This window comes from Callithrix jacchus, chromosome 1, assembly GCF_049354715.1.
Source record: "Callithrix jacchus isolate 240 chromosome 1, calJac240_pri, whole genome shotgun sequence".
Classification (NCBI taxonomy): domain Eukaryota; kingdom Metazoa; phylum Chordata; class Mammalia; order Primates; family Cebidae; genus Callithrix; species Callithrix jacchus.
This window is the reverse complement of record NC_133502.1, coordinates 157,323,571-157,350,492: the sequence shown is the minus strand read 5'-3', so window position 1 is coordinate 157,350,492 and position 26,922 is coordinate 157,323,571. Positions and strand designations below refer to the sequence as shown.

At 38.4% G+C, this 26,922-nt stretch overlaps 1 protein-coding gene across 2 annotated transcripts in view; it reads left to right on the top strand.

The window, feature by feature from the left end:
- The window catches only part of CTNNAL1 (catenin alpha like 1), a 71,675-nt gene that overhangs the window by 29,603 nt on the left and 15,150 nt on the right, over nt 1-26,922 (top strand). For both annotated transcript variants that reach the window (XM_009000992.4, XM_002743181.5), the window contains exons 7-12: nt 2,382-2,582; nt 4,807-4,893; nt 9,319-9,477; nt 11,573-11,665; nt 16,765-16,915; nt 26,083-26,120. In XM_009000992.4, the coding sequence (XP_008999240.1) occupies nt 2,382-2,582; nt 4,807-4,893; nt 9,319-9,477; nt 11,573-11,665; nt 16,765-16,915; nt 26,083-26,120 (729 nt within the window). The remainder of the gene's footprint in view (nt 1-2,381; nt 2,583-4,806; nt 4,894-9,318; nt 9,478-11,572; nt 11,666-16,764; nt 16,916-26,082; nt 26,121-26,922) is intronic.

The window sequence follows — 26,922 nt, the reverse complement described above, 5'->3', positions numbered from 1 at the left end:
CCTGTTGCTATTATTTCCATTACACTGTTGAGGAGCTTAAGAAACAGAGAGGAGATTAACTTGCTGGCCAGTAAGTACCAGAGTTGGGATTTGAAACTAGGCAGTGTGACTCCAGGAAGTCTGACATCTTATCAGAAGTCAGAGACATGGTGAAGATGCTTTTTGGGTAAGAGCAGTGTCTGAGTTGCAAGGGCCCTGAGAAGTCATCTAGTACAATGCCCTCCTTTAGCCGATCGGAAAACTAAGGCCCTGAGAAGTTATTTAAATGCTAAAGGTTCCCACCTCTCTAATGGACAGGTCTGTGATGAGAATGTCATTCTTTCCATTTTATTGCACTTTGATTTCTAATTGTGTGAAGGGCTAAGTAGGAACATGGGGGAAAGAATTTCTCTTTTTGCTCTTAATAAATATTTTATTTAATCCCTACATGGCCTTTAGGTGGATATAATTATATACTGTTTTGTTTTGTTTTTGAGGAGCAGAGCTAGTAAATAGTAGAACCTTTCTTTAGGCCCAGGATTCTCTAATCCCAAAGTCCATGACCTTCACTTTATACATCTGGGTTTGTTTATATGATGCCAGTCCTACCCCTGAGTCTTCCTGAGGGGAAAGAAGCTGCAGGGACCAAACCTTCCCTTAGACATTTTATTGCTGAAAGGGATCTTAGAGATTATTTTTCTAATCCTCTCTTTTTATAAATGCTGAGGGAGGAGATGTGTTGTCAAAGAATAATTAGGGAACAAGTAGGGTGAGAGACATCTTTTGCCTCTTGCTGCTGCATTTCTGGTGCAGGTGAAGGAGGAGAGTGCTCTGCCTGTGGCTGCTGCTGACTGCTGTGGCTGCTGCCCTCTCACTGTCAGACATGCTGGAGGCAGAGCTGTTATAAATAGGCTCATTCTCACTGTCCGTGATTATCTCTTTGGCATCTTACTTTTTTTTCTGATGGAGAGTATAATCTGTGGAGGGAAACTGGATAGATACTTTGCTGTATTTGGTACTATGAATATAGGGACAAATGTTATGAAACCATTATCAATAAACAACCTTCAAAAAAAGCCCCTCAAAACACCACTAAGTTGCTGTCTAAAAACATGTATATGTTCTCTCCCAAAGGGAAAATAAAAAACCTTAACATAAATGATATGTGGTCAATATGACTGATTTTATGTTTTAATTGTTTAAATTCTCAAATTCTCAGATCCCCATTGTAAATTCCATACCTTTCTATTATCCATATTCTTTCCTAGCTTAAATACAAGTTTCTGTGTACCTAGGATAGAAAACTTGTGTACCTGAAAACTTGGGCCAAGAGGAGGAGGGGAAGCAAGGACTCTTCTATGGCGTCTTGACCTTCCCAAACTTTGGTATTCTCATGGATCATGTTAAAATGGGTCACGCATAAGGATTAATTAAAATAACTTGTGAATGGACTTTAAAGTGTTAAACAGATGTAAGCTATCCTTATCATCACATTCATTGTGACCGTAATCATGATCATTACCGTTTGTTGCCTCTTGGTCCAAGTTGTCTGTGTGATATATTTCATGCACTGTAGAGTTTTATATGGTTGAAATGGGGTGGTGCATTTAGAAAGCTGAGAGAGAAAGACTGCACATGTGAACATGTGTTCATCACATAGTCAAGAGTCACAACTCCAAACAGGGTGGCTGGAGTGAAAGGTTATTAGGGGATTCAGGGGGTGAGATGGACTGTTAGAGGGTATATAAAGACAGGCCATAGAGGATTTTGTGCTATGCCAGAGAAGTTTGGGCTTGATTCTCTATAGATGGTGAGGAGCTATTAGAGGGAGGTGGCAATATCAGATGCTGGTAGAGCATGTTTGGGTCAGTAAGGTGCTACTGGGGACTTAAAATACAGGGAGACCAGTTAGGTGATGAGGAGAGTCTTCGTTGAATTAATGAAGGAAAAATGGATGCCTTCCCCAGTCCTTCTCACACCCCACATCTTCCACACCATCCTTCCCCCTGGGCTCAGCACATTTCATATTTGGGTGTAACATATATTCCAGGACTTTGCCTAGGTATTTTCTCAGATGCAAATCTTTTACCTGGAGGCTGGTTCATTTTTCCTACTGGTTGCTACAGGATGATCCTCTTTCTGCCTTAGCATTCACTGATCTTATAGGAATGTCATTGTATTAATTCTGTACAAATTATGCTTTGCATGGATATTGAAGGCTTTTGTGCAATGTGCCCTCCTGGGTTAGTGGACAATTTAGATATGTTTGGTGGCTGTATTTCTCCTCAACTTGGGAAATAAAATGCTAGTGTCTTCTTTGGCACTGTTAGAATTTACAGCCCATTTTGGTCAGGTGGGAATATTGACTCCCATGGATGGATGGATGTCCTTTTTGTTCTCAGATTAATATTGAAGCTCTTCGGGAGAATCTTTATTTTCAGTCCAAAGAGAACCTTTCTATGACATTGGAAGTCATCTTGGAGCGTACAGAGGACTTTACTGATTCTGCCTACACCAGCCATGAACACAGGGAACGGATCTTGGAACTGTCAACTCAGGCGAGAATGGAACTGCAGCAGTTAGTTTCTGTGTGGATTCAAGCTGTAAGAACTTTTTTAAAAATCAAAGTAAATCTTATATAATGGCTTTCCCGTAAAGTTTTGCAAGATATGGAAGCTGACATAATCATCAGGAGTATGAATTTGGTCCAGAATGGGACAGGATGTCTCATCCCTTTTCTCCCTCCTAGTTGGCCAAAATATCCTTTTTATCTAGCACTCACAGTACTTGACATTATTTCTAGGCCCGCTGATTCTTATTTTAGCCAATCTGGATCTATGCCTCTGGCCACTATCACTAGTTCACTCTGTTGTCCCCACTCTTACACCAAACTCACCGCTGGAAAATTCCTCCCCAAAATGCTTCTTCAGAGTGAAGAACAGAGGAGTAGACCCCCACCTAGAGGTTCTTGGGACCCAAGTCTGACTGCTGGAGCCATTCAGATGTACACAGCTCTTACCTCTGAAGACAGCTGATTTACAGACACAATGCTTTAGAAAACTTATTGGGGTATAGATGCAATGAAAACAAGGGTAGATCCAGCTGGCAGGTAAAAGATTTTTCACCCTTGCACAAATTCCTGGTCTAAAATTGGTGGGCGGCTGCTCTATGAGCTTTAAATGGGCTGCTGGTGTGCTTCAGAGGAGGTTATTTGGGCAAGAATGGCCAAGACTGATAGAAGAGGGACAGCATAGGAAGTGTGTACACAATCTCTTATAGCAGGTGGGTTGCAAAATGGAGAGACAGAGCACTGGGACATGTCTCTAGCATTATTTATTTCTGAGGCCCAGGCTATGTCAAAAAAGTATTTAACATGGCATACAATATGCAGCAGCAATAGTACAAATCTGGAAGTCATGTCTTTAGCAGTAAAGATGATGAAGGAGGGTGGATATGGCTGAGACTGAAACAAGAAGCAGCAGTTGATGTCCTTGTAAATAGATTAATTTATGAGTGAAAATTGATGTGTATCACAGATTTGTCAGATATTTTCTTGGCATCGCAATAGTGCACATGTTCATATTAACAGGGAATCTTGCGCTAGAGTGGTGTCAGAGACTTGAGCAACATTTTGTGTTTAGCTTGAATTATCTGTGTGTTACACAATCTGAAGTGTAGACTGCTTCAGCGTTAAATTTTAAGTCCAACACTCACTATAAAGAGTTTTTTGTGATGAAATACTCTATGCTGGGAATGTGATTCTATCAATACTCAAATTTGCAATTAGCGAATGTCATAAATTTAGCAAATTTACCCTGTGCATATTTCACAAGCACTCAAATCTCTGATCCTGCATGCTAGATGAATTTTTCATTCATTCATTTTTTTCAGCAGTTGTTACTGGTGCCTTTTATATGCCAAGCACCAGAAATCTAAAGATGAATAAGATAAAATCTTTGTCTGCAAGAATTTTACGGTGTAGAAACCTGTGGGAAGGGGTGAGAGAAGCACAAACAACTTTGTAAATATCTTAAGAGAAGGTGTAGACTATGCGTTGAGAGTGTTTGAAGGACAAATTTATATTTAGGGAGAGGACTCAACAAGGCTTCATGAAGTACTGATATTTAATTTTTATTTACTCATGCAAATAATCGAATATCTACTACCTACCATTTCCTATGCCAGGTACTGTGGATTTAGTGGTGTGCAGCATAGATGTGAACTCAGCTTTCGTGGCCTAGTGGGAAAGATAGACTTTAAAGACACAAAAAATAAAAAATTCCCAGATGGTTTGGACTGAAAAAAATAAATAAATATGTAATTGCAAGCTGGGATGATTACTGAGAGAAAAGATTAGAGTAAGAAGAGGGTCTGATTTAGATTGAGTAATCTGAAAAAGCCTTTCTGAGAAAAAGACATTTATGTAAGAACTTAAAGACAAGTAGGATTTTAATTTTTAAGTAGGTTAGGAGTGAAAGCATGGACATTCTAGGCCAAAAATAAAAGGTTAATTTTAGACTTGATGAATGTATTAAGGAAAATTAAATAGAAAATTAGATTTTAAAAGTTCACCTTTCAATACAATCCATAGGTTCACAGAAAAAACAAAACAAAACAGTTCACCTATTTATAATTAGCATTGAAGAATGTAACTAAACTGAAACTTTATTTTCCACTGTAACTTTAAACAGGAAAATTTTAAAAATCTGCTTTTATAGTTCACAGAATAATATTAAAATTTATTACAATTTATAGTTCAAGTAAAATTGAAATTAACAGATTCAAGAGATGCGGTAACATTACATATATACTTTTTCAAATTTTTAGCAAAGCAAGAAAACAAAAAGCATTGCTGAAGAACTGGAACTCAGTATACTGAAAATCAGTCACAGTCTTAATGAACTTAAGAAAGAGGTAAGTATAGTTTGAAATTTAGCCTCTTCTAATTCTTTGCTAATTTTCATGTTGTATGGGTGTATGAAATGCATTTGTATTAGTATGTCTCTGTGCCTACAAAATGATTTTAAAACTTTAAAAGTTTCCTTTAAGGCCAGGCATGGTGGCTCATGCCTGTGATTCCAGCACTGTGGGGAGGCCAAGGCAGGAGGATCACTTGAGCCTAGGAGTTCAAGGTTAGCCTGGGCAACATGGCAAAACCCCATCTCTACAAAAAATACAAAAGATTAGCCAGGTGTGGTGGTTCGTGCCTGTAGTCCCAGCTGCTTGGGAGGCTGAGGTGGGAAAATCACCTGAGACCCAGGGCTCAAGGCTGCAGTGAGCCATGATTAAGCTATTGCACTTTAGCCTGGGTGCCAGAGCAAGAGCCTGTCTCAAAAAATGTTTTCCTTTGACATAGTTATTTTGAAACCATGATTTTGTTAATGCCATCATTCTCAAAGCTTGTGCATGAATTTTCATAGCTTTTTTCATAATAACAGAAAGCTGGGAACAACCTAGAATTCTGTCAACGGAGGAATTGATAAATGAATTTTGGAATAATTCTACCAAATACTATTCAGCAATAAAAGGGAACGGTATTGATAAATGCAACGATGTGGATGAATCACTAAGATATTATACTGAGCAAAAGAAGCCAGACGCAAAAGATTATATGTACAAAATTCCATTTAGAAAAAAAAATTCTAAAAATGGCAAAACTAATTTATAATGACAGAAATCAGATCAGTGTCTATCTTGGGTCAGAACTTGGGATATATTTACTGCAAAAGGGTATGAGAGGACTTTTTGGCACAATGGAAATGTTCAAAATTAATTGTTGTGGTTACATGGCTGTATATGTTCATCAAAACTCATCGAACTGTACCTTTAAAATTGGTAAGTTTTGTTGTATATCAATTCTATCTCACTAAAGTAAATTAAAAAAAAAATTCCTTTGGTTGGGAGGGTTTCCCTGTTCCCTGAATAAAAAATTGGTCATCTCATGACTTACTTGGCTACTCTCAGGTCATTGAAAGTCCTATGGTCTCCTTAAGTCAGGTGTTCACAAACTACAACTGGACTGTTTTTGTCAGTAGAGTGTATGGGGACACAATGCTGCCCATTTGTGGACCTGCTGTCTACTGTTTTCTCACTATAACAGCAGAGTTGGGTAGTGGCAATAGGACCTAAAATATTTATCCTCTGGCCCATTACAGAAGAAATTAGCCAATTCCTGCTTTAAGTCACAAAACATGATCTCAGTTGAAAACTTAGAATGTTCCCTGTAACATATTAATCAGTATTTAAATCCTCATTCGGTTGTAGAGCTTCTCAGACCCTGTTCCCTGTTTCCCCAGCTCCAACTAGATAGAGGTTTTGGGAAGATGTGGTTTCTTCTCCCTTTTTCACTTTCCTTACCCTCCATTACATAGCTGTTGTTGATTTTTGTCAGGTTGTGGCACAGAGAGAAGAGAGAAAGTTGAGAGGCGGAATGTTTTTAGTGACCAGTGCCCTTATTAAATGGCTTTGGGCTTGGTAGACATTTACAGTGGACTCTCACTCTCACAGATACTTTTAGTATGTTCTTCCGAGGCTTTCTTGTTGCCTGCTTGCCCCTCAACCCGTATATCCTGTTGCTCCCTCCACTTTGAGGCATGCCTGGAGGAGGAAGTCACAGTGGGTGCCCAGCAGGTCTCCAGACAGACCGTCCTCACACAGACCTCTCCTCTCCCTTAGCTCTGCTTTCTTGATTCTTTTATTTATTTATTTATTGAGATAGAGTCTCACTCTGTCGCCCAAGCTGGAGTGCAGTGGTGCAATCTTGGTGCACTGCCACCTTCACCTCCTGGGTTCAAGTGATTCTCCTGCCTCAACCTCCTGAGTAGCTGGGATTACAGGCACATGCCACATGCCTGGCTAATTTTTGTATTTTTAGTAGAGATGGGGTTTCATCATGTTGGCCAGGCTTATCTCAAACTCCTGACCTCAAGTAATTCGCCTGCCTTGGCCTCCCAAATTGAGCCACTGCACCTGGCCTTAATTCTTCTATGTTCTTAAAGATGGTCAAGGGCTAAAGACAATGAAAATAGAAGTTTCAAACAGTTTTTCTTATTTTTGAGACAGGGTCTTACTTTCTTGCCCAGACAGTGGTGCGAACATGACTCACTGCAGCCTTGACCTTCTGGGCTCAAGTGATCCTCTTGCTCATCCTCCCATGCAGCAGAGGCCACAGGTGCACGCCACAATGCCTGGCTAATTTTTAAATTTTTGGTAGAGACAGGGTCTCACTATGTTGCTCAAGCTGGTCTTGAACTCCTGGAGTCAAGCAGTGTTTCCACCTTGGCCTCCCAAAGTGCTGGCTACAGGCATCAGCCACTATGCCTGGCTGAAATTGGTTTTTGGATGTTTCTTATATACATTATATACATGGTGTTCTGTTTCCCTTCTTACTTTGTGCTGATATGTCTGTTGAAATCTCCATTTAAATATCTTGTCAAATATAGAAAGACATGGTTTTCTATGTTTTACGAAAAGTCTGCCACCCTTGACACAAGGAAAAAACAAAACAAAAAGAAAAAAGTCTACCCATTTTATTCCAGCCTATTCAGTTTTAACTGAAGTATTGTTAAAATCCTAACTATCAATAGAACATGCTGTATTGGTGATAGACTGGCTTTCCACAGGCTTCATTTTCGTTACCTCTTAAATGGATATAACCACGTCAACCTCATGAAATTCTTGTAAAGATTAAGGGAAATAATGTGTATAAGGCTGCTGTCAGGACATTGCATAGAGCAGTAACTTTGCGTTTGTCCCGCCTCCCTCTCTTACATGTAAGCATTACATGACTTTGGCAAGACACAGTCTCTCTGGAGCAGTTTCATAGTAAAATAAATGACTGGCATTAGATATTCTCTAAGGTCCTGCTAGTGAAACAAAATCTTTTTAAGTTCTTATGTGGCATTTAGTTTCCTAAGGAAAGGAATTTTAATTTCTTTGTTTCTAACTGTAATTATTCTCACTCAGTTGCATGAATGCAGAGACTGTCATATTGTTAATTTTGGAGACAATCCTCTAATTTGAATTGAGATTGGATTACTTCCAGGAAAAAAGAAATCACTTCATTCAAATAGATCTAATTCAAAGTCAGATTTTTCTGAGAACAATGTTATTAAAAATGATCTATTTCTGGACAACCCGAAAATAACCTGTGACATCATTAAAAAAAAAAAAAAGGCAAGAGAAGAAGAGAAGATTTTGGAGTTAATAGTGTCCAAAGATATCCAGTAAGAGTGAGCCATACATTCCACCCAAAGTCAATAAAACCATGGGGTTTTTGTTATGCTTTAATCTGTTGTTTCTCCTTGGACCCAATTTGTTCATAGAGTTAGAGAGTAAAGATCTGGATGGCAACTAGAGACAGATTCTAAACCTCCCTGAGGGCAGGGATTGTCTCCTATTTGTCATGTATGCCCAGCCTCTAGTACACTGCTACAGTGCTTGCCATGATATAAGTATTTAATAAATTTTATAGAATACCTAATTAACTGAATCTCACATTGGTACTTTAAAAAAATATGCTAAAAAGCTTATTAATGATCATGACTTGCCAGCTTTCTTCTTAGTACTCTAAATATTGCACTCTCTTTTTTTTTTTTTTGAAAAAAAAGAGTCTCACTTTTGTTGTCTAGGCTAGAGTGTAGTGGCGTGATCTTGGCTCACTGCAATCTTCACCTTCCTGGGTTTAAGCAATTCTCCTGCTTCAGCCTCTTGAGTAGCTGAGATTATAGGCGCCTGCCACCCTACCTGGCTAGTTTGTGTATGTGTGTGTGTGCTTTTTTAATATTTTTAGTAGAGATGTTGGCCAGGCTGGTCTCAAACTCCTGACCTTGTGATCTGCCCACCTCGGCCTCCCAGAGTGTTGGGATTATAGGGATGAGCCACTGCACCCCCGGCCTAAATATTACACTCTGAATACTGTTTCCTTCCTCACCAACTTTAAGATTAGCAGAAGCATTTTTCACATAAGGGAGAAGTTACATGGGAAAGAGCTGGTTGATAATAGAATGAAAAAGAGACCAGGCTACTTAGCCATTGGATAACCAGTTCATCTTCTAGAAACAGCATTACCACTAGCACCAGGGGGTTAAAGGATGAATTAGATATCACTCTTGCCCTTGAGAGAAACTGTAAGCTCACCAGTGCTACACAACTCCTACTGTTATATAGGGAACTTTACACCTTCCCCTCAGTGGAACCCACGGAACTGCTTTGCGGCTTCTCTTTATTAACAGTTTTTAAAATGCTGATGTGGTCCTTGGTCACAAAATGTTATAGTTTGGTTTTTTTCCTTCATCACCCTTCTCCTGTACCCCGTGCCCCTCCCCTCCACATCTGCAGCTTCATAGTACAGCAACACAGCTGGCAGCAGATCTATTAAAATACCATGCTGATCATGTGGTTCTAAAAGCATTAAAACTTACTGGAGTAGAAGGAAATTTAGAAGCTTTGGGTGTATATGCCTGTAAACTCTCTGAACAGAAAGAGCAGCTTGTTGAGGTGAGTAATAGATTTGATTGCTAAAGAAATTGTAGTTTAATAATAGCTTTATTAAGCTGTGTGGGAATATTAACACAAATACGGTTTTGGGTTGCTTTATCTGAGCATTTTCTCTCTCCTTTGGAATCTTAAAAGCAGAGCATGTATCTGCTCTGTTTCTGCAACAGTCTGGCCTCTAAAACAAAACAAAGAATTTTAAGACGCACGAATGAACTTCTTAATCTTCTTTTCCTTATCCTCTCAGAGAAGTTAGACCTTGGAGTAGAGCCATGGAGGTATGTCATCATATGACCTTGTTTCTGTTTGAATTTATCAGGGTCTCAGCAGGGAGGAGATGACACGCTCAAATTAGGATAAGTTGAAGAGAGTTTAATAAAGGAGCTATTTACAATGGCATAGACAGGGCATGGGGGAAACCATACATGAGAGAGCAGTAATTGGGGCGAGTGGTAGCAAGGCTGGTACCACCCCCAGGCCCACATTAACAGGAAATGTGGAATGTGGAAGCCTTTCAGAAAACTTCCTTGAGAGGTTTGTGATTTTAGGACTAGGCCTAGAGACAGCCCCAGGTGACCCTCCCAGGAGGAGCGTGGGAATCAAGGCCCATTCTCTCCTCAGTCCTGCTCATCTGTGGATGGGGCTTCCCATTGGCCAAACATAGGTTAGTCTCCCACAGCAAAAGGCAGATGTGAGAAGGGAGGAGAGTGCTTAAGGAGAGACAACAAGAAGACATTTGGCACACGATTTCAAATCTCAGTTGTGCTGCTTCACCTGCCACTTGTGTTATAATTCCAGTTAGGCTTATTAATTGATATTCTGAGCCTTCTGCCTATTGAAAATGTCAGATATCTACTAGAAAGAAAACCAAACTGTATTAGTCTGTTCTCACGCTGCTGATAAAGACATACTCAAGACTGGGTAATTTATAAAGAAAAAGAGGTGTAATGAACTCACAGTGCCACATGGCAGAGGAGGCTCATAAACATGGCACAAGGCAAAGGAGGACAAAGGCACATCTTACATGGCAACAGTCACAAGAGCTTGTGCTGGGAACTCCCATTTATAAAACCATCAGATTCCATGAGACTTACTCACGATCACGAGAACAGTATGGAGGAAACTACCCCCATGGTTCAGTTACTTCCACCTGGTCCTGCCCTTGACACATGGGGATTATTACCAATTCAAGGTGAGATTTGGGTGGGGACACAGACAAACCATATCACCAGCCAAACAAAAAACTGAACCCATGCATAGCTTATATGTATGAGATATGTGCTAGCCAACATGTATATAAATGCACAGATATGAACCATCTCGCTATCTTTACATGATCTTATATATCCTGCTCACCAAAAAGACTAATGGTTAGAAGGAACCTTTAGACTAATTGAACTGGCTTCTTCACCTTTGCTTGTTCACATAGGAGCCTTAAAACTTCTAGGGCAACATTCTTAAAATGACTGTAGATATAGCTTCTTCATTTAATAAGTTTGATGCTGCTATGTTTATAAACCAAATATTATAATGATAGGGAAATTGCTTATTTTAGGAATCCTGCAGCAAATCTTTTTAACATTGAAAAAAATGTTTTCTGATTTTCTGTTTTAAGTGTCAAGATTTTCAATAATTTCCTCTGATATAGGCTCTCTCCTTATTATACCAGTCTGCCTAATCCAACGTTAGCCCCCTTGTAAGGCAGTGTTGATAGAACATGTAGCTTGGAGTAACTCTGACATAGTTAAGGTGTGAGACCTTGGGCAAGTTACTTTTCCGAGCCAACTTTCTTTATATATAAAATATGTGGCACTACTATGTCCTTCGGAAGTTTCCTTCTGTTTCTAACATTCTGTAACCACCTTGCCATGATTGGATAGGAAGTAGAAACAATGTTATACCTTTATTTGTATCTGCTTTGTTCCCAGAGAATCTGTTGGTGACCAATATAATATAATAATCTTCTCAGTAAAGTTTAAATTTATTCTAATAGGTTTGAAGAAATTTTATTTGTAGAATTTTCTTTTTAATTATAAAATACTATGTATTGAGGAGGATGAGGATGTGAAAGTTGAACCGTGGACATGTTTTCTCATAGACCTGTCGATTGTTACGACACGTATCTGGGACAGAACCTCTGGAAATAACCTGTATACATGCAGAGGAGACATTTCAGGTGACTGGCCAACAGGTATGATAACAGCAGATTGTTCCTTCTGTATTATGTCTTATCTCATTATAACAAGTAGTGTGGATGGAAGGTATAAATGGTTCTTCACAACTAGAGGCCAAATCTACATAGAGAAAGAAAGATACAGGCGCGGTGGCTCAAGCCTGTAATCCCAGCACTTTGGGAGGCCGAGACGGGTGGATCACGAGGTCAAGAGATCGAGACCATCCTGGTCAACATGGTGAAACCCCGTCTCTACTAAAAATACAAAAAATTAGCTGGGCATGGTGGCGTGTGCCTGTAATCCCAGCTACTCAGGAGGCTGAGGCAGGAGAATTGTCTGAACCCAGGAGGCGGAGGTTGCAGTGAGCCGAGATTGCGCCATTGCACTCCAGCCTGGGTAACAAGAGTGAAACTCCGTCTCAAAAAAAAAAAAAAAAAAAAAAAAAAAGAAAGATAATGGAATTTCTGTTGGTAGTGTGCTGGAACATGGCTAACCTTCCATTGGAGCTGGTCATCTGACAGATTGGAGACTGGCTCATTTAATGAATACTCTAGTTTATAACTATTTTAAAGGAAGCTGTTTACAATGCACTTGTTATAACATGTTTGGAGATTAAGTTATCATGACATAACAAGCCATACGTTATGTAATATTCACATTTCAACTGAATATTCAAATACTTTTCATGCTAATAATTAGGACATGGGATGAAACACAAACAAAACAATGTTATGATATTACTTATAAGATTCAATTGGGACCAGGCATGTGGCTAATACCTGTAACCCAGCACTTTGCGAGGCTGAGGTGGAGGATCACTTGAGTACAGGAGTTTGACACTAGCCTGGGCAACATAGCAAGACTCTGTCTCTACAAAAAATAGAAACAAACACACAAAAATTAGCCAGGTGTAGTGGTGCATACCTGGAGTCCTAGCTACTAAGGAGGCTGAGGCGGGGGATAGCTTGCGTCCAGTTTGAGGCTGTAGTGAGCTATGATTGTGTTACTCTCTGTCATCAACCTGGGTGACAGAGCAAGACTCCATATCTGGGGGAAAAAAAGATCCAACCAGAAGCAAAATAACCATCTTAAATTAGGCAAACATTATAGTGTTAAATAATAATTATGATAACCAAAATTAGCAACCACTGAAAAATGTTCTGTTCAGTGTTAAATGAAAAAAGTAGGATACAGATTTATATGTATACTATAATTTCATATGCATAGAGAATGTATATACATATCAAAATTCCTATTTGACAATCTCCTTGTTTAGCCAGGAATTTTTTCTGGATTTTCTATAGTAGAGCTATTTATTCGTCTTTATAATTTTCAAAAGCCTTTTAAAAACTGATTATCTCATTTAATATTGTTCCTGTCAAATTAATCTAAGAAAAGTAGTTAAAGACAAAGCCTCCTTTTTTTTTTTTTGAGAAGGAGTCTCGCTCTGTCACCCAGGCTGGAGTGCAATGGCACAATCTCAGGGCTCACTGCAACCTCTGCCTCCTGGATTCAAGCAGTTCTCCTGCCTCAGCCTCCTGAGTAGCTGGGATTACACGTGTGTGCCTCTACACCTGGCTAATTTTTGTATTTTTAGTAGACACAGGTTTTTACCATATGGGTCAGGCTGGTCTCAAACTCCTACTTTGTGATCCACCTGTCTCGGCCTCCCAAAGTGCTGGGATTACAGGTGTGAGCTACTGTCCCTGGCCACTTCCTTCTTTTTTAGAGTCTAAGCTCGAAAATAAAGTTTTCCAGTTGTTCTTTTGTTTATATTTTTAAATATTATTTATTTATACTTTAATTTATATTTTATTTGTATTTACTTATTACTGTCAGCCAAAAGGATTCCTCCTAACTTGCAAAACTGGACAGTAGAGGTTGAGTCCCTGGATCTTTGATTTATAGTTGAGAACAGTGCAAGTGACCTAAACTCAATAATGGTATGTGCCCTGTAGGAGAATCATGTTGGATGTTGGAGGGATGATCATATGCTCTTCCATAGAGAACAGTGTCAGAGGCTTATCATGAAAGCAGGAACTATAAAATGAACCTCCACAATGATCAGCTGCTGAACACTTTATTACAACCAGGGGAATCTCTGTTTACTGGGAGAAACTATGGCTTCAGTATTTGCATGTCAGCCACTCTTCTTGCTTTGGCTGCAAATTTATTTCAATAGAACTGGAGGGCTTGACTCTCCTGCCGTATGCAATCAGTTCTTACTCCTATCCTCAGGCCCTGCCTGCCATCTGGTTGCAGTTTTTGGTTTATTGTTTCTATTGCAGCAGTGATATTAGGAATATCTATTTTCTTCCCCAGGAGAGTGGCAAAGAATGTTGTTCATAACTTGTATAACTTGAGAAGCTTTTTCTGTTTTCGAAGCCTCAGCTTCCACTCCTAGTCTCTGCCATCTGCCTCACAAAAGGATAATTTAAGGACATTGAGCATGCCTCTGGGATAATTTATTTCTGGATATCTCTGCTTTAGCAATGTTATTTTTGTATTTCCTTTAAAATGTTAGACATACTGAAGGAACAATTGAACAGTTTGTACGCTCTACAAAGAAAGGCTCCTGGTTGAGACGAGAGCAATGCCAAAATCTAGCCTGTAGTCTATGGCAAGTTATATGCCTACTTTCCCTGAAGAAGGGGAGCCTTGTTCTTATAATACTGCCATCTGCTTGGCGAGTACTCTGCCTGTGGGACTGTGCCCACCCTAGAGGGAGGAGTACCTAGTTGTAACTCATTCAAAGGTACCAACTATAAATATATATATCTCACATGACCCTGATCATATTAATCTTCTGTAAGTTCTCCAATGACTTTCTCACTCAGAAGAAAATCCAGTCCTTACCATCTATGCTTCTCTGTTACATGGCCACTGACCACCTTCCTGTTGCTCATGTCAGTTGTTCCCCTGGCTTACTTGCTATTCCTTGAGCACTCCAGAAATGTTTCTGCCTCATCCCAATTGACTTTCCCTCCATTTCCCTGTAGCTCCCTCACCTTTTCATTGATCCTCGAACTTAAAATACTGTGACCACCTAATGCCCTCTGTCATTCTCACTGTTAATTTTGATATATATTGTTTATTCCCTTCTAAAATATTTTATAATTTAATTGTCTCTCTCTCCACTGCTTATTATAATGTGAGTCGCATGAAGCCAGGAACATTTATCTGTTTCATTCACAGCTGTTTCCCCAGCACCTGGAACGTGGGCACAGTGCCTACTAGTACATAGTAGGTGATTAAATAGTCATGTTAGTTATATACATACGCATGTGTGAATAATCCTATATAATCAATTCCATGGAACAGCAATATCACTTGTTAGTAATGGGCATTTCTATCACATTATCCTATTATCTTTCCTCATAGCACTTACCATAATTTATAACATTTTAATTGTATGCTTGTTTGTTGTTCCAAATCCCCACTAGAATATAAGCTTCATAATAGAGGACTTTTATCTTCTTTTTTTTTTTTTTATCACCTTATCCCCAACACCTAGCCTGATTTTTTTCACAGAGTGGATTCTCTAAAATACTACTTACTCGGTGAATGTTTGATACGATATCCCCAGTCTGTGAAATAAGATGGTAGACAGAATAGAAGGTGAAAGTGGTAGAAGGGAAAGGATCTGCTATAAACATATCAAGACTGAACTCTGAATTCCTAGTTCCTGGACCTTTTTGTGTGTGCATTTTATTTAATGGGCCATCAGGAAATTTCAGCAGGTTTGGTTTGGTCAATGGCTTCTATTTAGAGGTAGGAGCTAAAGTGTAATTTCTATTGAATGTCAGGTTAGGAGGTCTATGAATTTTCTGCCTACATTATGATTAGCATCTATCAAGTCTTTTGTGTTAGAGAGTGATTATTATATGAAAGATAAAATGTTAGTTGATTGATTCATTCATTCATGTAGTAGCTAACACTAAATAAAACCACAAATGCCACAGTCTCAGTGGCTTAATATAATAGCAGTTTATTTCTCACCTGTGTTAAGTTCTGATTAATGGTATGTCTTTCTCCCTCTTGGCAATCCAGGCCCCTTTTATTTTGTGCCTCGCCAACCCTTAGTACCTCAGAGTCCCTACTGGGTTCTGTGCATTGACCCATCAGATGTGGAAGGGAGAGAGCGCTGAGGAGCATGAGGGAGGTTTGGATGGGTTAGGATGGAAGTGGTGACCCATATTCAAGTGGGCAGAACTCAGTCTCGTGGCCATACGTCTCCTCCAGGGAGGCTGGGAAATGTAATCTTGCTGTGTATCCAGAGGGAAGACAAACAGATTTTGATGAAAACGTAGCAGTCTCTACAACAATTCATTTATTTATTCAACACATTTATTCAGCCCATATGGTGTTACATGCAAGTATGAGGATGATTTCTGCCCACTTTGGAAGTGTTTTATGAGAGGCAGCATGATGTCATGGAAAGAGCCTGGACTTGGATCAGATAGATCTGAGTTTAAGTATCAACTCTGTATATACTAGTTATAGGATCTGGCACAAGTTACTGGGTATCTCTGAACTTCAGCTTTTTTTAGCTGAAAATGGGAATAATGCTTATTTGGGAAAAGTAGTATTTTATTTATGTATTTTGAGGGATATTAACGTATTAATGTATCTCAAGCATCAAACACAGTATCTCAAGCATGTATCTACCAAGTACTCAAAGGTGTGAATATATGTTACTTATTATTATCAATGCCATTCCTTCTACTCTCACTGCTACTATCACCACCACTATTACTGCTGCCTTTGCTACTCTGTATACAGTACATTCTTTGTGGTCTGAGTATAACTCTTTGAATTATTCTATGGGAACAACTTTGTTCAAACAGAGTTTTCCTTGAATGAAGAGAATTGCTCCCTGAATGCAGGTTTGTATATAATAATGCATACTATTTATCTGCAGGTCAGATGATAAGAAACAGCAAATTTTGTTCTACTGTGTATCTTCATATTGCCCAACATGGAGCTTGTGTGTAGAAATTACTTCATAGTTGTTTATTGAGTTGAATTAACAGCAGACGTACTTACCTTTGCTCTCCAGAGTGATTCTGAGGCCAAGATTTTGAAATTCACACAGCTGTATGTTGTGTTTCTTTAGATTATTTCTGCTGCTGAAACATTGACATTGCATCCATCTAGTAAAATTGCTAAAGAAAACCTAGATGTATTTTGTGAAGCTTGGGAATCCCAAATTAGTGACATGTCAACACTGCTAAGAGAAATCAATGATGTGTTTGAAGGAAGACGAGGTGAGAAACTGTCCACATAATGAAATATGTTATTTTAGTGTAACTCTTGTTAGATTTTAATGCCAAACCTCAACTGCAAATGAATTATCTTGTTGTAACCCAGCTGGGTTATTTTCACAGTAAAATATCTTTCACAAAAAAATTACAAAAATATTATTTTATCCTTTATTTTAGTATCTAAGCAGTAAAGTTAGTTGTACAACAGTGTAGTAGGCCAGGCCTTGTGGCTCACACCTGTAATCCCAGCACTTTGGGAGGCCGAGGTGGGCAGATCACTTGAAGTCAGGAGTTCAAGACCAGCCTGGCCAACATGGTGAAACCCCATATCTACTAAAAATATAAAAATTAGCCAAGTGTGGTGGTACACGGCTGTAATCCCAGCTACTACAGCCGAGGCACCAGAATTGCTTGAAACCAGAAGGCACAGTTTGCAGTGAGCCAAGATAAAGCCACTGCACTCCAGTCTGGGCATTAGAGAAAGACTGTCTCCAAAAAACAAAACAAAACAGTGTAGTAGATCTCTGAATTAATATTAACATTCTAGTTTTCCTATTGAAATTGTTATTTTTTATTTCTTCTAAGTTGTTTTTTAGTTATAATACAACTTTTCTATGATGCAATAATTCTCTGTTTTTAATTCTACTAACTTCATAATGAAATGAATGTAGTTATTTGATTTTTGAATTGCTTTCCTTCCACTTGGATGGAATCTCTTTCCTTGATGACTACATAATCTTGGAATATTGCCTGTGGTGGGTAAGTTCACTGGTATTTCTACAACATGTAGAATAGCACCATACAGTGTATAGGAAGGCATCATTTTTATTCTTTATTTTAATATCAACTGGAAGTTTTGTTCATTTCCATTGTACTGTGTGTCCTGCTATTTATGTTTACATGTTTATATGTTTTCTCTAAATGGCTTCTGTAGTGTTAAACTTGCTTACTTTTTAAAAAATAAAATGTCATTTAAATTTATTACATCGAATTACATATTTATTTTTATTGATTATGCTCATTTAAACATTTCATATTTTAAAAATACACATTTAGGATAAATGTTTATTTGCTTAAAAATCAGGGCATAATAGAATTATAGCTATAACATCATTTTTAAAGTATAATAAATGTTTACAAGCTTCCTCATTTACAGATTTCTGTGATAGTCTGAATGGCATATCATTTTGATGCCTTGATAATGTATTTATAGTTACATAGATTTCTATATGAGCCAAGTTCTGGATATTAAAAGATAAATGATATAATTGATCCACCTTTAAAAGGAAGAATGGTTGCTTAGCTTTAGGGACTGTTGGGAAATGAAGAGAAGTGACTTCCTGTGGTGATAGGATACGTGGTGTGGGTTATCCTGGAGTATCTATAAGGCCCAGCTCTTTATCACACTGGTGTTGGGCAAGCTGTTCCCTGGTTTGGGCCCAAGTGTCCTTGGCTCAATAATGAGAGTCTTAGGCTGAGTGATCTCAGTGACCTGCCAGCACTAAAAGTCTTTTGTGAGCACTACCTGAAGTTAGTGTACTTTTGACTTCTGGGCATAGAATATACCCCACACTGTGTCTTTATCCTGCCTGCCTCTCTTTAAAGACCAGAGGAATATTATCTTCTGGCTTTTTTTTTTAATCAGTTGTCATCAGCCCTTGAAAGTAAAGACGCTGGAGGAGTGCCACAGAATGGCTATTTTTCTGGCATGTGACTGACTCTATGTACTTGCAAATGTTTTCCATGTGCACTGTGAGAAGCTTTACTAATAGCTGCAGCCATTCTGAAAAGAATGTGGCATCAAGCCTGGCCAGCTGATTCTCTTTACCAGAAAACCATTGAGCTTAGTATTGGTTTCTCTCATACTGTTTTCAGTGCTGCATAGGTTTTTGTTTTCATTCATATAAACATGGGCTATAGCTGAGTTTTCATCACTTGTACATCTTCTGTGTCCCTGGGCTAGTGAGTTGATCATCATCTGAAATGGATATGGTTCTAGTCTTCTTGACCAAGGGCCTCTTTCTTTTTGTTTCTGAGATCCTCACAGTTTCTAAACCAGGCTGTTCTACCAGCATTTTGGTCTATCTTTTCTCTTTTATTTCCATAAGAAGAGGAGTTGTAACAGGTTTTTCCCCACTCTCAAGAAAGATAGCAGTCATTTAACAGTTATTCTCTGTCTTCATTCTGGGCGATGTTCTCAATTGCAATTACAGTAACAATTAGAAGTTGATAACCTTGGCAAGAGGGGTTTCTTTCTATAAATGTAAGTAATTTTTTCCCCTTAAAACAGAAAACAAACCCAAGTTACATTTTCCATCAGGAGGTCTCTTCCTTCCTCAGAGATCTGAGTGCTAATATCATGTTAGGGATAGAATTGGGTAGAAGTTGAAATTCAGGTTCTGAAGTGGACTGCCTAGGTTCCAATCCTGCCTCTGCTATTTTCTAACCTAATCTCTCTGTGCTTCAAGTTTTATATCTGCAAAATGGGGATAATGATGACAAAACTACCTAATATGGTGAGTGTGAAGATTAAATAAAATAAGTTAATTCACAGTAAATTCTCAACAAATGTTACCTCTGTCAGCATCAGCATAATGACCACTCTTACCTTTAGAGACCACTCTTACTATTTAGAGTAAAACTAAATAGTTTATGAGAAAACATTAGTTCTGATTTCTCTCCCTTAATCTCAATCTCTGCCCCTTTCTGGAACCCCTCTCTCCATATGTCCTTTCTCCTACTGAGGACTAGCCTGTCTGGCCCCACCATAGAAAATCTCTAGATCTGTAGAAACAAAGGTAAACGCCTTGCTTCTTTGTACAGGTGAAGCTCATCCCTTCTCTGATGGTGAACTGACACCCTCTGAAAGATTCCTCTCACCGGACATCTAATGCAACATTAATTTAGTGCTCTCTTTTTCTGTCTCTGAGATTTGCCTTTCTTCTACCAAAGTTAGGCTCTTTAAAAAAACGGCTAGGGGAGTTTAAGGAAAAGTAAAAGCCACAGGCTCCTAGGGTCTGTGTGGGTAAAACTGTCAACATAATCCTTCAGAGACATATGACTATTATAACCATAGAAGTAGCAGTAGCTGCCATCTTTTGAGAATGTACTGGGTGCCAGGTACTTTCTTAAGTGCTGGATGTGCATTTTCTCATTTAATCTTCTCAGTAACCCTGAAGATAGGTATTATTTCCACATTTTACGTATGATGAAACTGAGGTTCGAAGTATCCCAAGTGAGGAAACTACAGGAGCTGGGACCTTTACTGAGGTTTGAGTGATGCCAAAGATGAAATTTTATTAACTACCCACACTCTATTACTCAAATAGTTAAACCCCACTCCAGCTCTAAAGTTTTCTAATGAGAATGAACCAGTTCTGTGAAAAGTGCTCCCTGCTGCAGCTCTGAGTTCTGTTTTTTTTTTCCCCCTCCCAAAGCCATTCCAGAAATGACTGCGAGATCCCAGGCAGTACAGAGCAAGGAACAAGCATGACTGAATTCTTGTTTTGGTTGGTCCACTTATTGGCTGAGGATGGGGCCGGCAACATTACATAAGGGATAAAACAATCTTAGTAATGGAATCCTGAGCGCATTACCTGCCCTCTTGAGTTTGTTTCTTTATTTCAAAAGACATAAATGAAGTAGTTTGTCATAGTGCTTGCACATCCCATACCTGTTTTCAGACTACATGAGCACCATGGTTTCTTTTACTTTCAAGCTGGATATTATGTAAACGATCTCTTCCATAGGTCAGTTAACTTATGTTCAAAAAATTAGTATTACCCAAACTTCCTAAGGACTGAACAGAAGTTCCTTCTTATGTGGGAAACTCCTCAGCCTTCAGTCAACGGAACACCTGTTGTTTCATTGGGAAAGTGCCTCTCTGTTCAGGAAGGGTTAATGTAGGGTTCATTGAGATGGAGTTGGTTGATTGTGTGTGCTGCCTGTATTTGTCCTGATTTTTATCATGAACCTCATGAGCATAGCTTTTTCCTCAAAGAAGTCTAACTCTGGGTTAACCATTACTGAATGAATGGTATCCAGTGTGACAGTGTTGTTCTTCCTGTTATGGAAGGTTGGTGTGATAAAGCTGCCCATTACCTTGCACCTGCCTACTACTTTCCATACAGAGGTGTATTCTTCAGGTCCTGATTTCTCTTTGCTGCTGCTATAACTCATGTTATGACTGTTATTGAAAAGCCTTTGCTGTATTCTAGCCACCTTAGTTCTGCTCTGCATAACTTGCCTCCTGTGATTGGCAAACTACCAGGCATACTTGTAAGTGTCATTTAACCAACTAACTTAGTGGTAAACATGATGCTAAGAAATAAGAGGGAGTCTTTAGTGTTCACATGCTAGTTAGTGAGAGCTAGGTTAGTCTGAGAGCTAGGTCGTTGTCCACCTTAACCCCAGACACTTAAATTTCACATTAGGACCTCCTGGGATTGTTTTCAAGAAGGTAAAAATCAATACTTGTCTTCCTGTCTTCTGTTTTCATCCCATTCTCCTTTCTCACCCAACTGGCTCAGCCAAGCACAGTGGCTCATGTTATAATCCCAGCACTTTGGGAGGCCAATGTGGGAGGCAATGGTCACTATATTAGAAGAGACCAGATCTAAAAGACGCCACTTTTCCTTAGTGGTGAATATGTCTCAGTTTAGAATTTGAGATTATTTTGCACAAGTAAGTGTCAGAAAAAAGCCTTATCTCATAGCTTATAGTCCCTATCTCTCCTTTAAGGAAGCTGAATTCCCTTTGTTCTATTTAAATTGTTTTAGAGCAAATATGACTATGCTTCAGTTAATAGAGACGCAGCTCTAACCAAACTATGTGGGGCAGTTATGATCGTGCATGGCATACCTTCATAAACCATTTTCTTTCTTTCTTTTTTTTAAATTAAGGATCTTGCCAAGAATCTTAGTTTGGTTTTCAGTTCTGTAACTACATTTCTCATTTTCCCAGGAGTCCTATTTCATTGCCCTGCATTTACATTATCATTTGGTAGATTGGATGCCACAAAAAAGGGGGGTACAGGAAGAGAAACATGTTCATGGATAAAGATGAGTTTATTTGGGGAAGGTAAGAGCCTGCACCAAGGGAGTGATCTGTCTAGAGAGGAGATGATGGCCTACACTAGGGTGAGGATAGTCAGGATAAAGATAAGAGGACTAATTTAAGAAGAATTTAAAAACGAATGGTAGGGTTTATTGGTCAATTGAATATAGAGATGAGGGAGAGAGAGGAGTTGGAAGATGATAGCTGGGTTTAGATTAGACTGCCTCAGTCCTGCTCCTGAGTTTAGCTGATAACCTGCCTGTCCTTTACACATCAGGGATTTATTTTAAGTAGGTCTGGGGACATGAATTTTTTGATCGATCATACCATATAAAGCACCTCCAGAACCAAAGATAGCTAATTATAAGATCTGTAAATCAGGAATAATTTAGCACATTTTCAGTAAAATAATAAGGCTTTTCCATTCTTGGGGAATTAGCTTTATTTTGTAGATATACAGAAAGGCTTTATATATTATAACTGAGAACATTTCTCAATTAGCTTTTCATAAGAAATAATTTTGGTACTCCCTATAAGATGAGAGACCCTTTGAACTTAATTGTGAACTTAATTTATCTGAAGGTATAAACTCAGAAGATGGCACAATTATGGTGTTGACTAAACAGGATTTAGGATACCTCATTGAGGATGGTGCTTTGAAGACAGTTCTATGTATCAAATCTGTATTAAGTATATTTTCTCCAAATAGGCCCATTTTTCCAACTATTTTTAATGTTTATGAGAGTTTGTTTGTGATACTTCCTTGATATAACAGCTCAACATAATTTAGACAGTATTTTATCATATTATAGAGACAGGGTCTCACTTTGTCACCTAGGCAAAGGTGGTGACACATGTGGTGGTGTGATCATAGCTCACTGTAGCCTCAGACTCCTGGGTTCAAGGGATCCTTCCCCATAGCTAGAACTACAAGTGCTGTCCACCATGCCCGGATGCTTTCTTTTTTTTCCCCCAGAGATGGGAGTCTCACTGTGTTACCCAGGCTGGTCTTGAACACCTGGCCTCACATAATTCTCCCGTAGTGACCTCCCAAAGTGCTGGGATTATGAACCTGAGCCACTGTGCCTGGCTGAGCCAGTTTCTTCTTTTTCTGCTTAGAATCAATGGTGGTAATTAGACTCACATGGAAATAACATCTATAATTAGCTGAGTGTGGTGGCATGCACTTGTAGTCCCAGCTACTCAGCTACTTGGGAGGCTAAGGCACGAGAATCACCTGAACCAGGAGGCAAAGGTTGAAGTGAGCCAAGATTGCACCACTGCACTCCCGCCTGGGCAACAGAGTGAGACTCTGTCTCAAGAAAAAAAAAAAAAGTAGGAAGTAACATCTATAAAATTAACTATAGTTTAGATCTCGTGCTAGTATTACATTGCTTTTTCTTATGCTTGTCAACTTATTTGGTTTCTGTTGGAACTAGGGGAAAGAAGAATCTTACCTGCATAGTATTTGGAGGAGGCCTATCTGAAAAAATGATCAATTTTTCAATTATTCTCAAATTAGTATAAATCATCCTGAGTCTAACTGAAGGATGAGAATAGGAAGCAAAAGAAAGTATCTGTAAGAGGACCAGTGGGATTAGAAGTATCAAGTGATAAATACTACTAGGTGGATGAAAATGGTAGCAAACCAGATTATGTAAAAACTTTCTTTTCATTGCATTTATTTCTCAATGCATTTATTTATATCTTCTGCTTTCTTTAACTCTGTGGTGTCTTAGAGATATAAGAGATACTGAAACAGTTGGTTTTCCCCCAACCTGTGAAGAGTAAATGTGAACATTTTAGGCCCATAAGCACTATAGAAGATTACTAGGTTAGATAATACAAGACTACTCCTGTAGCTGATTACATTTAAGTAATGATAGTGCTCTTTAAAAATTCTTTATTCTTTGTTTATTTTTAGGACTTTCCCACTTTGGTTTTTTGTTTTGTTTTGTTTGAGACAGAGTCTTTCTCTGTCACCCAGGCTGAAACAAAACAAAACAAAACAAAGAAAAAAGAACAGACTACAGGCATGTGCCACCGCGCCTGGCTAACTTTTGTGTTTTTAGTAGAGACGGGGTTTCACCATTTTGGCCAGGCTGGTCTTGAACTCCTGACCTTAGGTGATCCACCTGCCTCAGCCTCCCAAAGTGCTAAGATTACAAGCGTGAGCCACCGCACTATACCCAGCCTCCCATTTCTGTTTAATTTTCCTTTTATAATATGCGAAGACCACTTTTAAAGCATATTATGGACAGGATTCAGACTTTGAATTAAGATAGATGAAGTCTGAAAATCTGAATGACCTGAAGACCATCTTCTGTTAATCTTGGAACTAAATCAGGCACTTTTTACATCAGAGCTTGGAGACAAGGCATGAAAATAGCATCTTCCTTTTTAAGTTTTTCTTCCTCACCATTCTGAGATCAGAGAGCCATTAATTAATAAAATTCCCTTAGAAGGAAATGGTTTGAATCATAAAGCTATTCCCAAGTACCCATTAACTCACTCTTAGCAATAGTTCTTGTAGATCAGCACTGTCTAAGAGAAACAGAATGTGAGATACATATGTAATTTAAAATTTCCTAGGCTAGGCACAGTGGCTTATGCCTGTAATCGCAGCAGACTGACACAGGAAGGTTGCTTGAGCACAAAGACTTTGAGACCAGCTTGGGCAACATGGTGAGACCCCATCTCTAAAAATATAAAAATAAATTACCTGATGGCACATGCCTGTGTTCCCCACTACTCAGGAGGCAGAGGTGGGAGGATCACCTGAGCCCAGGAGGTTGAGGCTGCAGTAAGCCTGAGATCTCCACCAATACACTCCATCCTGGGTGACAGAGGAAGACCCTGTCTCAAAAAATAAAAAATAAAATTCTAGTAGGGACAGGAAAAATTAAAAACATGTGAAATTTGTTTTAATTATAGTTTTCATTTAATCTAAATATCCAAAATACCATTTAGATATATAATGAATATTTTAGTATATAATTATTAATATATTTGACATCTTTTTTCCTCCCTTTGTACTACATCTTCAATATCTGTTATGTATTATCCACTTATAGCACACCTCAGTACAGACTAGCCACATTTCAAGTGCTCAGCAGTCACATGTGGCTCATATTTAATAGCACAGTTATAGATGAAATTTTAATAGCACAGTTATAGGTGGAATTTTAAATATTTGTATAAACCATTGTGAGACTAACAGGTTTGCCCATTTCATGTAATAGTCATTCTATGAGAAAAGGTGTGATTTAGTGCTCTTACGTTTACTTTTATAAGTTTGGACCACATGAAATTTCAAAATGGTTGAATGCCAGCAATTTCATATGGTTCAAACTAATCCTTTATAGCTGAATATACTTGTTTTTCTTGAAGAAGCAGTTTTTCTTCAAGATGCAATTACTGTTTAGTTCTTGAATTTTTACCCCAGATATCACAAACTAGCTTTTATGAAGAGGCTATTATTCATTGTAACCTGACTGTATACATGATCTGGAAGTTGCAAAATGATAGATGGGGCAGGGATGATGTGGACATTGCCCATCTCCTTCCTTTCCTCATTTATTGTGCTTCATGCCATGTGTCAGTTCACAGTCAAAAAAACCTCCTGTTATTTGCTTTATTTCATCTTCCCATCTTATATAGAGGAGTTTCTTCTTCCCTGACTGAGAGAATACATTATGAGGTTAGTTATAAATTATTTGGTCTGGTACTTTTCAGAAATGGAAGAAGCGCTGATACTGGTACTGATAAAAGAGGAATCAGGTTTCATTAGAGGCCAGCAGCTGTAAAAGGAGCACTCTGTGAATGAAGCTGATTGTGAGTGGCAGTAAATGTCAGTAGGACACTTGCTTTTCTCCCTTTATTTTGGGAGAGGTGGAGATTGGCCAGCATAGTACCTTAGACATGCAGCTGTTGAGAGTCTTCCTGTTCACCAGCCAAATTACAATTTTATTTCTGAATTTTATGTAATTAATAGACTAAGTTAATAAAATTAATGTACTAACATTCCTGTTTGTTTAGTTAATACTTTAAAAGTGTGAATAATAGAAAAATATAGTAATAGAAAAAAAATTTTAAGTAATATGTGTTATTTGTAGGAGAGAAGTATGGCTACCTTTCACTTCCAAAGCCAATGGTAAGTAAGAATTATGTTCATTTCAGAATGTTATGATTCAGAATTCAAATTATGTTCCTATTGTCTGTTGCTACTTCCCTCCACCACAAATAACTGACATAATAGAAAAAATATAGGATATTAATGTTGATTTCAGAATTGTTATTATGGGTAGCAATCTAAGTGTGGCTCATACTCTGAATATTTGTGTTAGGTATGGGGGTTTGATAAAATAGGTAACATAATTTGTGACTAATAAAAAGCCATATCCTAATGTGTTTTATAGCATCATAAAAATAAATAAATAAGATATTAAAAAGCCATATCTGAGGTCAGAAGTTGTTTTGTTCTCCCTATCTTGGATCTAATTTGCAAAGTCATGTTGGAATCACTTTCTGCAAACTGAGGACTTTCATATGCTTTCTACCTAGATGAAAACATGTCATATATGTTTTCATCTATATGGGAAAGAGATATACAGTCATACATTAGCCAAGCAGTGGTTCCAAGATCCCTTTTGGGGATCAAAAATATTGGAAATTATGGATCAAAAATATTTGGAAAAATTATAACAATGCAACAATAAAAAAGAATGACAGGAATGAAAATTGCTATCTTCTGGCTGATAGCATTTTAATATCAGTCATGTTACCCAGGTGGCATTTTGATGATCTTAGCAATTCATTTATAGAGAGCATTCTATGGAAATGTATAGTTTTGAATAACATGGATATAGAAAGTAGAAATGATAGTAAAAAAAAAAATCAATTATCAAGAAGGACTATTCTTCTAAAACTACCAGGTGGTCCTAATAACTCTATCT